The following is a 13,961-nucleotide window of genomic DNA, read 5'->3' as shown; positions in this document are numbered from 1 at the left end:
TGCAGCACAGAGGCTCGAATCCCGGGGGTTGGACTTGATGATCTCTAAGGTCCCTTCCAAGCCCCACAAGATTATTACTATTACTACTACTATTACTGCACATCGCAAATAAATTATGTCTATTTTTTGTGGCTTAAAGGATTATATATTCTTAATATACAGCATTATCAGAGGGAAAAGCACAGCTACAGTCTGGATAAAGCACACAACTCAGATGCTGTGAAGGTATTACTCTGACTCATTCAGGAATGCTACACTTTGGTCTTTTCCTAAATTGTTCTAGTTGCTAATAAGTAGCACATTTGGTTCTTCAATTAGATACTTCATATTTAATCTGCAAATTACCATGCCTTCAGAATATTTCTATGCATAAGTGTTTCCAAAGTAAACCTCAAGCTTATTATTTACAAATAAGTCAAATCTTGCTGATAAATAGCTAGGAAAGTTTTCACTTAAAATTTAGATTTCAAAATAACCAAATTAGTTTTCTTAAATAAATGATGTTTATCAACTTTTCTGTGAATTGTTCATATGTTGGAGATATGAAAGGAATGAAAAAAAGACTACTGGTTTAGGAGGAAGTTTTTCACACAGAGGGTGGTGATGCACTGGAACAGGTTCCCCAAGGAGGTTGTGGATGCCCCACTGGGGGCATTCAAGGCCAGCCTGGATTTGGCTCTGGGCAGCCTGGTCTGGTGGTTGACAACCCTGCACACATCAGGAGGTTGAAACTAGATGATCGTTGCGGTCCTTTTCAACCCAGGCCATTCTATGATCTAGCTTCCAAGAGTGTATATATGTTAAAATTATAATTACCAGCTGTTATGAGATGGAAATCTTATCCACAGTCTCAGACAAAAACATTTCCTTTTTAAACTTATTTTTTCTTTTTCTTTTCTTTTTTTTTTTTTTTCTCTTTTCATTCTGTAAAGTATCATTTTAAAAATTACTTATTTTTTATTTTTATTATTTTTATGGCGCAAGTGGAAGAAGTGCCGCTCTGCTACACAGGAGGCTCAAATCCCAGGAGTTGGACTCGATGATCTCTAAGGTCCCTTCCAACCCGCACGAGACTGTGATACTGTGAACCCATATTTTATCTATATTTTATATAATCTATATCATTGCATATACTGCTTCTACCTGCTCCTGATTCCTTTCTTGTTCATATTTCTTAATGTTTTCCTCCACTACCCTTTCATGCTCTCCACTCTTCTCTACTTGTATAAAGAAGCTGCAACTAGACTTCCTTCTGTTTTACACTTAGAAAAGATTAATTCTGCTGATCATGTGTAGTATTGCTAGTACTGGTAGTCCATGAAAATGTCTTATATTTCCTCTCCTCTGTAAAAGAGATTTTAAAGCAAAGCAGTGCATTGTTTCCTTCTCAGTTTCACATGGCTCAAGTGATACCCTTATTTTCTTAATTTGTAGGTATGGGTGAAACAAGGAAAAGAATGAAGCAATGTATGATTCATTACCTGCTCTAACTGTCAGAAGAATTTCTTCCTTGGAAGCTTGATGCATACTGCTATAAAAAGCTGTTGCTATAATAGGATTGTTGTATAGAAAGAAGTAACTATTAGGATCTGTAAAACATTTTTAATGATTCTGGGCTTACAAAGAATTTTGAAACAAAATTTACATTGATTAAAAAAATATTCATATTATTCTGAATAAACAAAGACTACTTAATAATAAACTAATTCTTATGATCCCCACTGTGTTTCCTCCTGGCCATTTGCATTTCTTTTCATATCGCTGCATCATTACAGTGTACTGATTCATAACATAATGACATTAATAATGGTATGCTTTTATAACCTTCCATTTTCAAAGGACGTAAGCCTATGTATTCCTTCAACAACAATAAATTAAGGCACAATCTGAACAACAGCATTAAAAACACTTAAGTAAATAATTAATATATTGCCTTCTCAATCATACAGCTGGGGTTGATTATAATTCTATCAACTGTAAATTATTAATATCAGTAACAACCTACTGTCCCAATTTCTATAGAACAGCTTCGTACATATGTTCACGTTTCTTTCAAATATTCTACTTTTCTCCTCCATTGCTCCAAAGTTCCATTTCTATCACAGGATGAAATAACTCACTGTCACCATATGCATTATCTTACATAAACACATTCAGGATTTTTAAAAAGATTTTCCAAAACATTTTTCACAGTGTATTGAGTTAGAAATTTAAATTCAAGTTCACACAAGTGGTTAAGTGCCAGCCAAATCACACTGGAGGATCTGGAGGAGTAAATGTTCTGCTTAGAATGTTCTTCATGTAAGAGATAAAAGGTACTACATATTCACCACTTAATGATGCTATTAGCTCAAAAATAACTGTTACTGACAGGAGTTTCGACACTGAACACTGGTATTCTCTGTGCCATGAAGAATTTTAAAAATGGAGATAGGAAAAAATGAGAATACTAGTATGACAGAACTGGAGGATTTAAATGAAGAGTTGAGACTAAAGGAAAGGTTAGGCCTTCCTGTAATGTAGTAATTCCCTCCAGTGAGGGGCAGAAAAGCTGAAATTAACATTAAGACCATAACATGTCAGGCATAGTAATTTGATCAAAAATTACACACGCACAAAAAGTAGCTGGGCACAATAAAGTATTCATTTTGTTGATATGTTGTCTGCTTCCTTGGGAAATTCACTGAGTTTTAATTCACTTCTCACTCAGATCTGAAAAAATCTGTAAAGATTTGTGTAGTCTACCTCAGAAACCTAAAGAAAGACTCAAAAATTCACGTGGTTGCAGAAGCAATAGACAAGCAGTTCTTTCAAATTCATTCCTAATTTGAGAATTCATTAGAAGAAAGAATTTAATTAAAGATTAGCATTCATTCCAATCCAATGTTTTATCAACTGGTGTGCAATAGCTCGACTTGGTGGTACAAAGAACGAACGCTGATTTCCTTTAATGAGAACATCCACGACCTGCAATAAAAACACATGTTTTTTTCCCTTAGAAGAAGTATTATAAGCCATATGGAATCTAATGTTGAGTTAACACAGGAATATTGATGTAATGATTATCAATAAGTTCACTGTTACTGTAGCCATTAAAGAGTTACTACCAGCTGGAAGGGGTGTTAGATTCTGACATTTTTGAGCACAAACATGCCCCAAAGGATATTTTCTTATTCAAACAACTGTGGAAATAGGCAGTTAATATAATATTTAAGGTTTTTGAGAAGTCTCTGCTTGGTAGGTCCACCAGATGGTGCTATATACTCTTCATGAATTATTTTTCATTTTAACGTATACTGTAGGAGAAAGAATGTTTTGTTCATTTTCTGAAGCAGCATGGGTGTATGCTTTTAGATCAGTACATTTCTGAAGTGCATTTAAGCCCAATTCTACACCAATCTGCATATGACTAGCTGTATTATAACTGTTACCCATTTAAAATATTGTTTTTAGTGTTGTTAGAAATAAACTGAGATTGTAGGTGGCTAATTTTGCCTTCAAGTTGACTTGCAGAGTCACAACACTTGCAAGTGCTAAGCAGTTGTATAGCATTATTAGAAGTTTAGCTTTTAAGTAGCTTGCGGCAAAGTCCTGGAAGACTATGTTGGTTAAGCAGTCTTCACATTTTCTACTCATTAACTCATTCTGTAAAAGTTCTTATAATCTGTTTCATTTGATTATAGCCTAAATAATCAGGAAATCTAAGTACAGAATTTTACATTAATGCATAGTAAATTACACACAGTACCAGAGTATTAAAAAATTAACTTGTGGAAAAAGGATTTAAAATAATGACTTCATGGAATTTTTTACCTAAATCTGACCTCCAGCCCCACCAAACTTGGTAGTATTCTTGCTTGAAGAAGTTCAGGTGAAGAATACTATTTCAGCCAAAATACAGCACGTAGGCTTATGAAGAAAACTAGGCTACAAGAACTCTAATTTGGATGTGTCCCAAACGAAAAAGGTGAACAGCTAAGAGGCAATAATGACATAAAACAGACTTGCCTGTGACCCAGTAATTATTGTGCTCCTTATGAGTACTTGCCTTTTACTGCTTGTGTAATCTACAAATACAATGTAATGCAACTACAGTATGATAAAATGGAGAGATTACTATCGCATTCAACTTGCTGAAAAAAGCAAGTATCTATTCTGCCAGAAGTGATACGACCACAGACTAATCAATACGAGTAGGAAATTAAATTGAACTTTACCTGTTCTCTGGTGAACCAGCGGGCATCCTCTATTTCATTCTTGTCAACTCTAATTTCTGTAGACACTGCAACAGCTAAGCAGCCAATCATTAGGGAAGAGGGCATTGGCCATGGCTGACAAGAGACATACTGAACATGGCCAACTTTGACTCCAGCTTCCTCTTCTACCTCTCTTCGAACAGCATCTTCTATTGTTTCTCCTGATCAAAAAGGGCAAAGAAGAGCTGATGAAAATACTCCAAGAAAGGATTACATCCTGTGTTTTGAACTGACTCAAAAGATTTAAGCTGCAACAGACAATTACACATAGACATCTAGTTCATAGATCAGGGTATAGATCTTAAGCTCAGGGCACAGAAGACCAATAAGGCTAGCCACCACAGCAAACTGGAACTCTGAAAATAAAAAATCATAGTTTTTCCACTATAACAACAATTTCCTGAATTGATAATTAATCGTACATGCTGACACAACTGACACTTAAAAAATTCAGTAGGATATTCATTGTTCCTTAAATGAATTTTGAAATGCAGATCTGCTCATTTAAAAATAGAGATGTTAACTTTTAAGTTTTCAGTAAGAATGTAACAGCAGGTAGTTTAACTACCTAAAACAACAGTAAGAAAATAGAGACTTAAGTAGACCTGTACAAAATTCTGTACTGTATTATTCACTTTCTCTGACTCATTCTTCATTATCCTGGTACATGCAGACAATTCTCCAAACTTAAACTGAAATAAAAAAATAACTTTATGTCCACATTTACGGAAGATTTACAAGGCAAAAGCTCCTCACTGAGAGGATGGCTGGGAAATGGAACAGGCTTCCCAAGAGAACAGTCAAAGCACCAAGTCTTCCAGAGTTCAAGAAGTGCCTGATAGCACCCCCAGAATCATGGCTTCATTTCTGATTGGTCCTGTGTAGGGAAAGCACTGGACTCAGTGATCATTGTAGGTACCTTCTGACATGAGATATTCTGGTTCTGTGACTTCTGGATGTATACATGGAGTGTAAATGGTCTTAAGCTTACATGTGCATATACATGCTTTGCAGTAACCACCGATTACTGAAGTGGACGGTCCACACATCAGTAAGCACTTTATTTGAAGATAAGCAACTTTTTAGACAGTTCAAACCAGTTCTGCAAGAACCAAACATTTTTAATACAGATTGTGATATACATTGATGTTCCTATATGTTTCGCTTTGTCCCATAAGATAACTTTCCACTAATAAAGCAATCTTTTCAGTCTTTTAAGTCTTCTCATCCAATTACAGAATTAATTTCTGGATAAATATCAGTATCTGTGGTTATCTTCTTCATTTTCTTTACCATGCAATATGCCAAGCACTATTTCAACTCCTAAGAAATAAAAGTTTTAGTGGAATTAAGTTAAACTGATCAGAAACAGGTAAAATCAGTGAACTTAAATTTCAGTATATGTATAAATTGGGAGAATTAAGAAAGAAGAGAAAGAAATAAACCACCTAGCTTTTTTTCAAATTACATCAGCTTATTCATGCTCTTGCCATATTTCACTTGCACACAGTTACTGAAATAGCGTACAGGTACTTACTATAAATTACACTATAGCTGGTGATTAAGATGTATTCACAATATAAGAATGTTTTATAAATTCTTCTTCAACTGCCAACAATTTCAACTAATTCCAAATGTTACTGCTGAACACAGCTAGCAAAAACTCTTTGCTTTTCCTTGAATATTATAAGATCTCTGCTAAATTTCCATCTTATCAATCAGTTAAGCACAAAGAACTCCTGTTGTTCCTATGTTTTTTGTCACTTAGTATATGATTCAGAAGAGTATGATGAGAGAATGATTTGAAACCTCTATTTACTCAATTGCTTTTTTTTCTTTTTTTTAAATCAGCTGCTGCAGAGCATGCTACAGGTATCTTTATTACAACTTATATAGTGGGAAAAACAAACATTTATTTGATGTAAAATAGAACAAATTTCTGAATTATTTACAATGTATGAAACTGGTATGTGCAAAAATCATTTGAGAAGAGAAAATTACTCACCAGGTTCTACAAATCCAGCTAGACAGGTAAACATTCCAGGGGGAAACCTCTTTTGTCTACCTAAAAGGCAGTGATTCCCATCTGGGTGGATGACTTGCATTATCACAACCGGATCTGTAATGGACATTAAAGGAACATATTTCAACTTTTGGAGGACTTAAAAGCAGAATAAATAAATAAATAAATAAATAATCAGCCTATATTGAAATATATACCCAAATGTGTATACAAGTCCGAAAACTTTAAGTGCCTGAAATCAAAACAGTGTAAACGCCCAGAACAAGCAGTTATTTTATTCTGCTTTGATTGGTTGTTTTGTGTTCGGTGACAACAATGCTTTGTGTAAGGACTTTACTAGCCAAGGCTAGGGCATAAATTACCTGCAACCCCAGCATACAATCTGTTAAGAGTACCAGAGATACTAACTTAGCTATACATCCCGAAGATAAAAACAATTTCAGTAACAATACAATTTACTACCACCCCCTCTAAAAGCACAGGCCTGTAGGGTGTAGTTTCCACTTAAGTACACAACGCAGAGCCAGTAAGTCTAACTGCACTACTGACTAACCTTCCAACTTTCACTTGTTTGCTATCAAATCCTTATCTGATACTTCATCTTTTCACTCCTGATGATTCTATGCACTTTTTTTTTTCTAAATATTTTCCACCAGTATCATTATTTTTGTCATATGTTTCTGTATACTGTTAATCTACCTTCTTCCCTTCTTATTCTCAATTAATCCAATATTTTGTTTAAAAATGTTTCTGCCTCTGTGTTAACATTTTTCTTTTGCTATTGTTTTTCACACTTTCTCTTTTTTATTGTCCAAAATGTCAGTATTTTCTGTGTATGAAAAGGTTCACTTCAGTAATTATCATAATCAGTGATCTCAAAGTCTGTTGTCCTACTTAAGGGTATCTGCCACATGGAATAAAGAAGAATATGCAGTATTGCAATCTGTAAGCACTTCTTTTTCAGAGAAAGGCATAAGCAGACAATACTGATTTGGCAGTCTTTCCTCTATTCCCTCGTTCCTTCTTTAAGTCTGTAGGTAGTGGAAAGAAAGGTGGTACCAAATCATCCAGGGAAAAAAAAAAAGCTCATTTTCATACCTTGTTATATTTGCATCAATACCATAGCAATTATAATGATCTCCTTTGCAACAGTTAAACAAAATGAGCCACATAATAAGCTTATTTTCTGAGTAAAAATAAATCTGGCAGTGTGCAACTGGCAACGAAAGTTGAAACCAGAGAAGATGGTTAATGCTGTCACCAAGAGATAAATGTAAAATTAAATCTTTTTAAAATCATTATATAATTTATATTGTTGAAATTTCTAACTACATTGCAGTGCACTAAATGTTGTTGTCATCACTGCTACTTTATGTCAGGGAATAAAGTAAAAGAGAGAAATCTGAATTTTGTAATCCTAAATACAGCTGAAACAGCACAATCTGGGAAGACACAAATATGTAAGAACTGACTAGAAACGGAAATAATTAAAAAAAAAACCAACAACACAACACCTGAGTAATGTGCACTTAGTAACATTTGAACCAGCTTATCTTACAATATCCTCACCAACTCTTGGATATGATGTGTTATGAACACCTTGGAGACTGGGACAATCTTCTTTTACACAAGTTTTCTTGTAGCCACCTTCTTCAATCTTGGTTGCACTTCCACAAGTTGGACAGAAACGGTAGCGGCTGTGCCATGCTAGAACAGATCTAGCTTGGGCTACTACTCCTTTTAAAAAACAGATTAAAAATGCATAAAATCACATACTAATTCATTTAAGTTTTTAATATTAGAGAATAAAAAAGAAAGTAATAAAGTCTATTATAAAAATCAAAGTAGACTATGGCTTAAACTGTCATCAGCTGCATAAGAAGCAACACAATGCATTTTTTTTTTAACATCTTTTTATTTGCAGCACAGCATATAGAATCATAGAATCACCCAGGTTGGAAAAGACCTTGAAGATCATTAAGTCCAACCGCAGCCTAACCATAATACTCTAACTCTAACAACTCTCTGCTAAGTCATATCCCTGAGCATGCAATATAATGCAGTATGATGTAGATATAGATCAATTTATTTAAGATACTTGTCCAGATCAACATAACCTCTTTTTCACTGAAATTTCTTTGCCAGCAGGAAGTGCCAGAACTGCATACCACACTTTTTTAAGGTGAAAAATGCATTTACTACAGGTATCCTGACATAATGAGGTACTGATTGTATCACTTAAACATGAGGTGCAGGTTGATTTTGCCCTTTATCCTTCTGTAAAAGTGAAATTATTGCAACAGACTTGTTGCAGCATGCCCATAGCACTCATTCAAACTGAAATCCCAATCTTGCAACACTTGCTCTCAGTTTTCTACTCAGGTAAGTACGCAACACACTGTTACAAATGACTTAGTTTCTTGTAATGAAAAACATTGACAAGGGATATATATGTATTTTTTCCTCCTTTTTACAACAGTAATGCACGTGCATTAATATTAAAACTGTTTCTTGTAAAACCATGATAATGAATACATTTAACAGTCTACTACTCACAGATGCAGATTTTAGCACTTTGCAATTGCACATTTTTACACACAGAATTCTTCACAAAACCACTGACAAGACTGCGAAAATTTTAATGTTTCTAATGTCAGTGAAAACACCTGATTACCTTGCAGTGGTTTGTCCTTCCAGCATACCTCAGCGAATCTCAAAGCGTGAATCCCAAAGCATTCTGACTACACATTTGATTACTGTTGCATTTTATGCATCTTACCAGCTTCGTTCTCAGGTAGCTGCAGAAGTGCTGGCATTGGTGGATGAAGAAAGTAACAGCCCTCATGCTTCTGTTTAAATCTCTCAGCAGAAGTAGGATTTATGCTAAGAGCAAACCAAGCAACGAGCCCATCCTCATCATCTTCTTGTAGAACCTTCCCATTGTGAGCAGCCAAAAGATTCGTGTGCACGTGCAGATCAACTCCAAGAAAAATCAAGGTGATTTCTTCAGTCTGGCTCATACACTGTTCCACGTCCTTGTGGTGCAGCCTGCAAAGCCTGACTTCTGGCTGCTGTGACTTCTCTGCTCCCCCATTCAGCGTAACCAAAGGACTTAGGTCTGAGAAGAGAATGTACACTGTAGCTGGATGGCTTTGTTTTTTGCTTAGCCACTTGGAATCTACTCTTTTATCACTTCTTCGGTCCAGAAGTGTCATGCCAAAATAATTTGAATATTCTTTCACTTCAGTTGGCAGAAAACCAGGCTTCTGGTCTCCTTTTGCAGCAGACAACAAATTAGCAATGTGCTTGTACCCCCAGAATTTAGCAATGTCCAGTGCTGTCTGCCTTGATTTATTAATGATGGACCTGTCACACCTACAGAAACAGAAAAGAACAACAGTTAACAGAGTGAATTTTTCAGGAAAAGTTCCAATACTGTACTGTTGTTACAACAGATAGATCTGATACTACTGAGCTGCATCAACTTTTCAGAACACGGAATCAAGGGCATTCTTCGGGCTACATACTAATGGTATTAGAAAATGATCAGAGTTGCATTCCTTTTTTTTTTTTTTTTTTTTTTAAATAGAACGTAGAACTTCTATTGAACTGGCAACTTCTTCAGGGGAGACCTCACTGCACAACTTCCTGAAGGGAGGTTGTGATGAGGAGGGTTTGGCCTCTTCTCCCAGGTGACAAACAGGACCCGAGGAAATGGCAACAATTTGTACCAGAGGAGGTTTAGATTAGTTGTAAGGATGTAAGGAAAAACCTTTTCTCTCAGAGCATGGTCAGACACTGAAATGGCTGCCCTGGGAGGTGGTGGGAGTTGCCATCCCTGGGAGTGTTCAAGAGGTGACTGGATGACGAGTTACAACATATGGTTTAGTAGCTTGTGGTAGCAAAGGTAATGGGAGGACGGTTGGACTAGATGATCTGGTAGGTCCTTTCCAACCTTGTGACTGTATGACCTTCTGATTCTCCTATTCTATGATTCTCCAAAATCTCAGAGGACTCCTCAAAAACAGAGGATTTCAATCTACAATATGTGGCACAGCAAAGCTGCTCTATGTGCTAGAATTCACTAATTATGGTACATAAGAAGACTCCCTTGAGACTCCACAGTGAGCTCCAGCAGAAGAAGGTACAGTACCCTAGTAGGTCTTAAAAATAACGATGTGAAAATCCAGGAGGAAGTAGAATAGCATGCTTGATAATTACTTATAACCACAAAATAATCTAGTCTAGTTTGGCAGTGTAACAAGGGATACAGAAAGGAACCGAGTGGTCTTCACAAAATCACTGAGACATTTATGTTGGAAGGGACCTTAAAGATCATAAGATTCCAAGCCTTCCTGCCTTGGGCAGAGATAACTCCCATTATATCTGTCTGCTCAGGGCCCCATACAGCTTGTTCTTAAATGCTTGCAAGGACTGTGCCACTCAGATTGCCATCATCCATGATGTGAACCTGCTGATGGTGCGCTCAATCTACTGTATGTGTCACTGACAAAGTCATTAAATAACACTGACGTCAATACTAACATGAGGGACACCACTTGTAAAGCTCAACTGAGCTCTTGCTCTCATTTTGTAATGGTATTCATTTGAAATGTGTCAATCTTGGCTTTATTCAGCCTTTAGAAGAATCCTGAGGTTTCAAGACCTTTGAAGCATTCGTTTTACTTGGTGACTTCCAACACCAGAACTACAGGAGTTGACTTGAGAATAGACAATATAATTTAAAATACATTCCTGACAAGCAAAAAAAAAATGCCAAAAAGTTTAATAAAGAAGAACCATCTGAAAAATAATAAAAATGAATGGATGAAATTCAGCAATAACTGACTTTGGTAAAGGCACGTCTATCACATCCAAAATAATGGCCAATGTGCCTGCAAATGTTCTGCAGTAACACAGGTTCAAGTGTATTACAATTAAACCTGAGACAAAAAGCCTAAGTGGAACAATTAAATGTATCAAATTCATACTCAGAACAGTATTTGTAATGGGGTTGTTGTATCATTGTATTTTATTGTACTGTATTGGTTTCTGGGGTGAGTGACCCTGTCTTTGAAGATCAAAGCAGTAACTTTAGAAATCCTCATACTGTAATAACTGCTGTTAGAAAGTATGGAAACCATGATGCAGTAGCACAGTCCATTTATAAACTAACACAAATTTATGAGTTTTAACCCTGAAAATTCTTCTGCTTTCTAGCAAGTAAATGTACTTATCTGATGCCATACTTAAACGGGAAGAATGGGACTTAGCTCTTCAACAGGACCTACTCAACAGCTTACCCTCCTTCAAGAAGTATCCGTACAACATCAAAGTGTCCATTTCTTGCAGCGTACATCAGAGCTGTCCAGCCATTACCTGAAGTCGCATTGATCAGTGATGGGGAACGGCTGAGCAATGCTTTCAGCCTGGCTGTGTCTCCAACCGCAGCAAAATTATGCAGCTGAGAAATCATTTCCTGATGGAAGTTCTTTTCAAAGCTGGTCATTGTCTCAACTGAGTTAGAAAACAAGAACACCTAAAAATATACTCACTGTTAGGAAAATATTTTCAGTAAACCAAGTAAACTTTTAACACGACACAGATAACCCTTTGGAAAAACACAAAACCTGACACACAAACCCCAAGAGCTCTGGGAACAATGGAAGACACACATAACAGGGGTCTCTCTCCAGAAGACCAGACCACTGCTCTCTCTAGGCCGACCTTCCCTAAGCAGACACCTGCGGCGCAGCGTCGGCCATTTAACTCCACCAATGTCCCCACAGCTGCTTGGAGGCCTCACAGGGCAGCAGGACACTGTCAGTCCGCCCGCCCCCGGCACAGACCCAGCTCCACTCACGCGCAGCCCGCACTTAGGGCATGCAGCAGCGTCACTAGGGCGCTTTGGCTGTGCATGCAAGGTAGCAGCCGTTTTAACCCTAGGCTCGTCCCGGCGTAGGCTACGGACCAGCCTCAGGCGGGGGAGGATCGTACGTGACCCGCTGTTTATCTCCCGGGCCCGCACCCGCTGTAGGGCCGAGCTGCCGGTCGCCCCATTACCGTCAGCCTGGTTCCGTTCGCACTTCCGCGGCGGAAGGGGCGCGTCCCAAAGCCGGCCCGCCTCCCCCCCCGCTCCGCTGCCCCGGGGTCGGGAGGGCGCCCAGCGGTCAGGCCGCTTAGCAGTGGGTGCTGGCTGTAGCAGCAATCCCTGGCAGTTCTGCCTGGTTACTCTTTGTCGGACAAATTATTTAGCTATAAAAATTGCTTTCTTTTGCAAGGTAATAAACCGGATTAATGATAGAATACAAGATAGAGTACTAATTGCAAGAGATGTAGAACAAACGAGATACAGCAGGAGATAGCAATTGAAAGGGGAGCTGGAGTGCTGGCAGTTCCCCTTTGCCCTGCTCTCGTGAAGCCCCACGTGGAGTGCTGTGTATTTGGGCCCGCAGCGAGGAGTGCAGCCGTGGGAGTGGGTCCAGAGACAGCCCTAGAGTTGGTCAGAGGGCTGCACTTCTCCTTGGTTAATGGCTTCTTCAGCCTGGAGGAAAGGAAGCTCCAGGGAGCCCCAACTGTGGCTTTCCGGTACTCCTTTTCATAAGCAGCCGCTTATGAATAGGAGGAGAACTGACTTTACAGTTGTATAGTGATAGGGTGTAGTGGTTGGCGACCCTGCATATAGCAGGGGGCTTGAAACGAGATGATCATTGCAATCATTTTCAACCCAAGCCATTCTGCTCTTCTATAATTCTATGGTGGTGAAGTCCTGACACAGGCACATCTCCGCTCCTGGAGATGTTCAAAACCAAGTTGGGTAGGATCATGGGCAGCTTTATTAGCAAGGTGGCAGCACTGCCCACAGCATGGGGTTGGAATTGGAACTGGATGGTCATTAAGGTTCCTTCCAACCTAAGCTATTCTGTGATAAAAGCTGGAAGATAGTTTCACAAGTGTGTGCTGTTAATGTGTGAAAAGCTTAGGGAAATTGTGACTGCCAGTCTTAGGAAAATGCATGTATTTAACAAGCACTGCTTCCTAGAAGCATCAAAACATGAAAATTACCACTGACTAAGAGCGAAGAGTGCATGCAGCCTATGATTAGTGAGAAAAGGGGCAGTCAGAACTGCTGAACATGAGCTGACTGTAGGCATTTTGATGCCTAACATCTGCAAAAGGAAACATCTGGTGATGCAGGGACTTATGGTAAATACTTAAATACATGAACAGAAACTATGAAGTAAATTGGGTTTGGGAGCTCAAGAAGAATGCACTTGTTCTTTTTAGTCAGTTTTAAACCACGTGATTGAAACAAAAATAACTGTACGCTGCAAACCATCCATCAGGGGCTGGGCCAGACTCACCAGCTGTTACACAAGCTGTTTTGCTGCTGACACACTGGTAACACTGATGGGACTACTGCAGTTTGTCTACCTGTGGTTACCAAGCTTTGTACTTGGCTTAAAAAATGTGGATAAATGTTAGTCCAACACCAGGTATTTTGAAGTCCTGATGCCACACATAAGCTTTCAGAGAATAAAGAAAAAAAAAAAAACAAAACCAACTTAAAATTTGGTTGTTTGAAGATATTTTGTTTTCTTTTTACATGCCTTTCCAGTTATCAAGTCTGGTAGATTCATATTGTCAGGTTTCTTGAATATATCAACACTTTAAACCCATAC

General features: G+C 38.0%; 1 protein-coding gene across 7 annotated transcripts; it reads right to left on the bottom strand.

Moving 5' to 3' along the window:
* Nucleotides 1-1,588: 1,588 nt before the first annotated feature.
* Nucleotides 1,589-12,440, bottom strand: NUDT12 (nudix hydrolase 12). Of its 7 annotated transcripts, none has more exons than XM_015849470.2 (7): nucleotides 12,343-12,440; nucleotides 11,583-11,818; nucleotides 9,059-9,654; nucleotides 7,849-8,016; nucleotides 6,262-6,375; nucleotides 4,218-4,417; nucleotides 1,589-2,967 (listed from the first exon to the last, which is right to left on the bottom strand). In XM_015849470.2, the coding sequence occupies exons 2-7, from the start codon at nucleotides 11,786-11,788 to the stop codon at nucleotides 2,857-2,859; spliced, it is 1,395 nt and encodes a 464-aa protein (XP_015704956.1). In that variant the 5' UTR covers nucleotides 11,789-11,818; nucleotides 12,343-12,440; the 3' UTR covers nucleotides 1,589-2,856. The 7 variants fall into 7 exon arrangements, with proteins under 7 accessions (XP_015704956.1, XP_015704959.1, XP_015704955.1 ...); XM_015849473.2 differs by having other exon boundaries at nucleotides 11,583-11,796; nucleotides 12,343-12,395; XM_015849469.2 differs by having other exon boundaries at nucleotides 12,251-12,374.
* Between the last annotated feature and the right edge of the window lie 1,521 nt (nucleotides 12,441-13,961).

Source organism: Coturnix japonica, chromosome Z (genome assembly GCF_001577835.2).
Source record: "Coturnix japonica isolate 7356 chromosome Z, Coturnix japonica 2.1, whole genome shotgun sequence".
Lineage (NCBI taxonomy): Eukaryota > Metazoa > Chordata > Aves > Galliformes > Phasianidae > Coturnix > Coturnix japonica.
Note: the sequence above shows the minus strand (reverse complement) of the source record. Positions and strands in the feature narration are given on the sequence as shown.

Bases quoted from the DNA above. Each gene is read 5' to 3' on its own strand.
- NUDT12 (XM_015849470.2), bottom strand. From the start codon at position 11,788: ATGACCAGCTTTGAAAAGAACTTCCATCAGGAAATGATTTCTCAGCTG. The intron at 8,017-9,058 runs GTAAGATGCATA...GTTTTTTAAAAG, and splicing joins GCTACCTGAGAACGAAGCTG to GAGTAGTAGCCCAAGCTAGA. The intron at 6,376-7,848 runs GTGAGGATATTG...TGTCCATTACAG, and splicing joins CACATCATATCCAAGAGTTG to ATCCGGTTGTGATAATGCAA.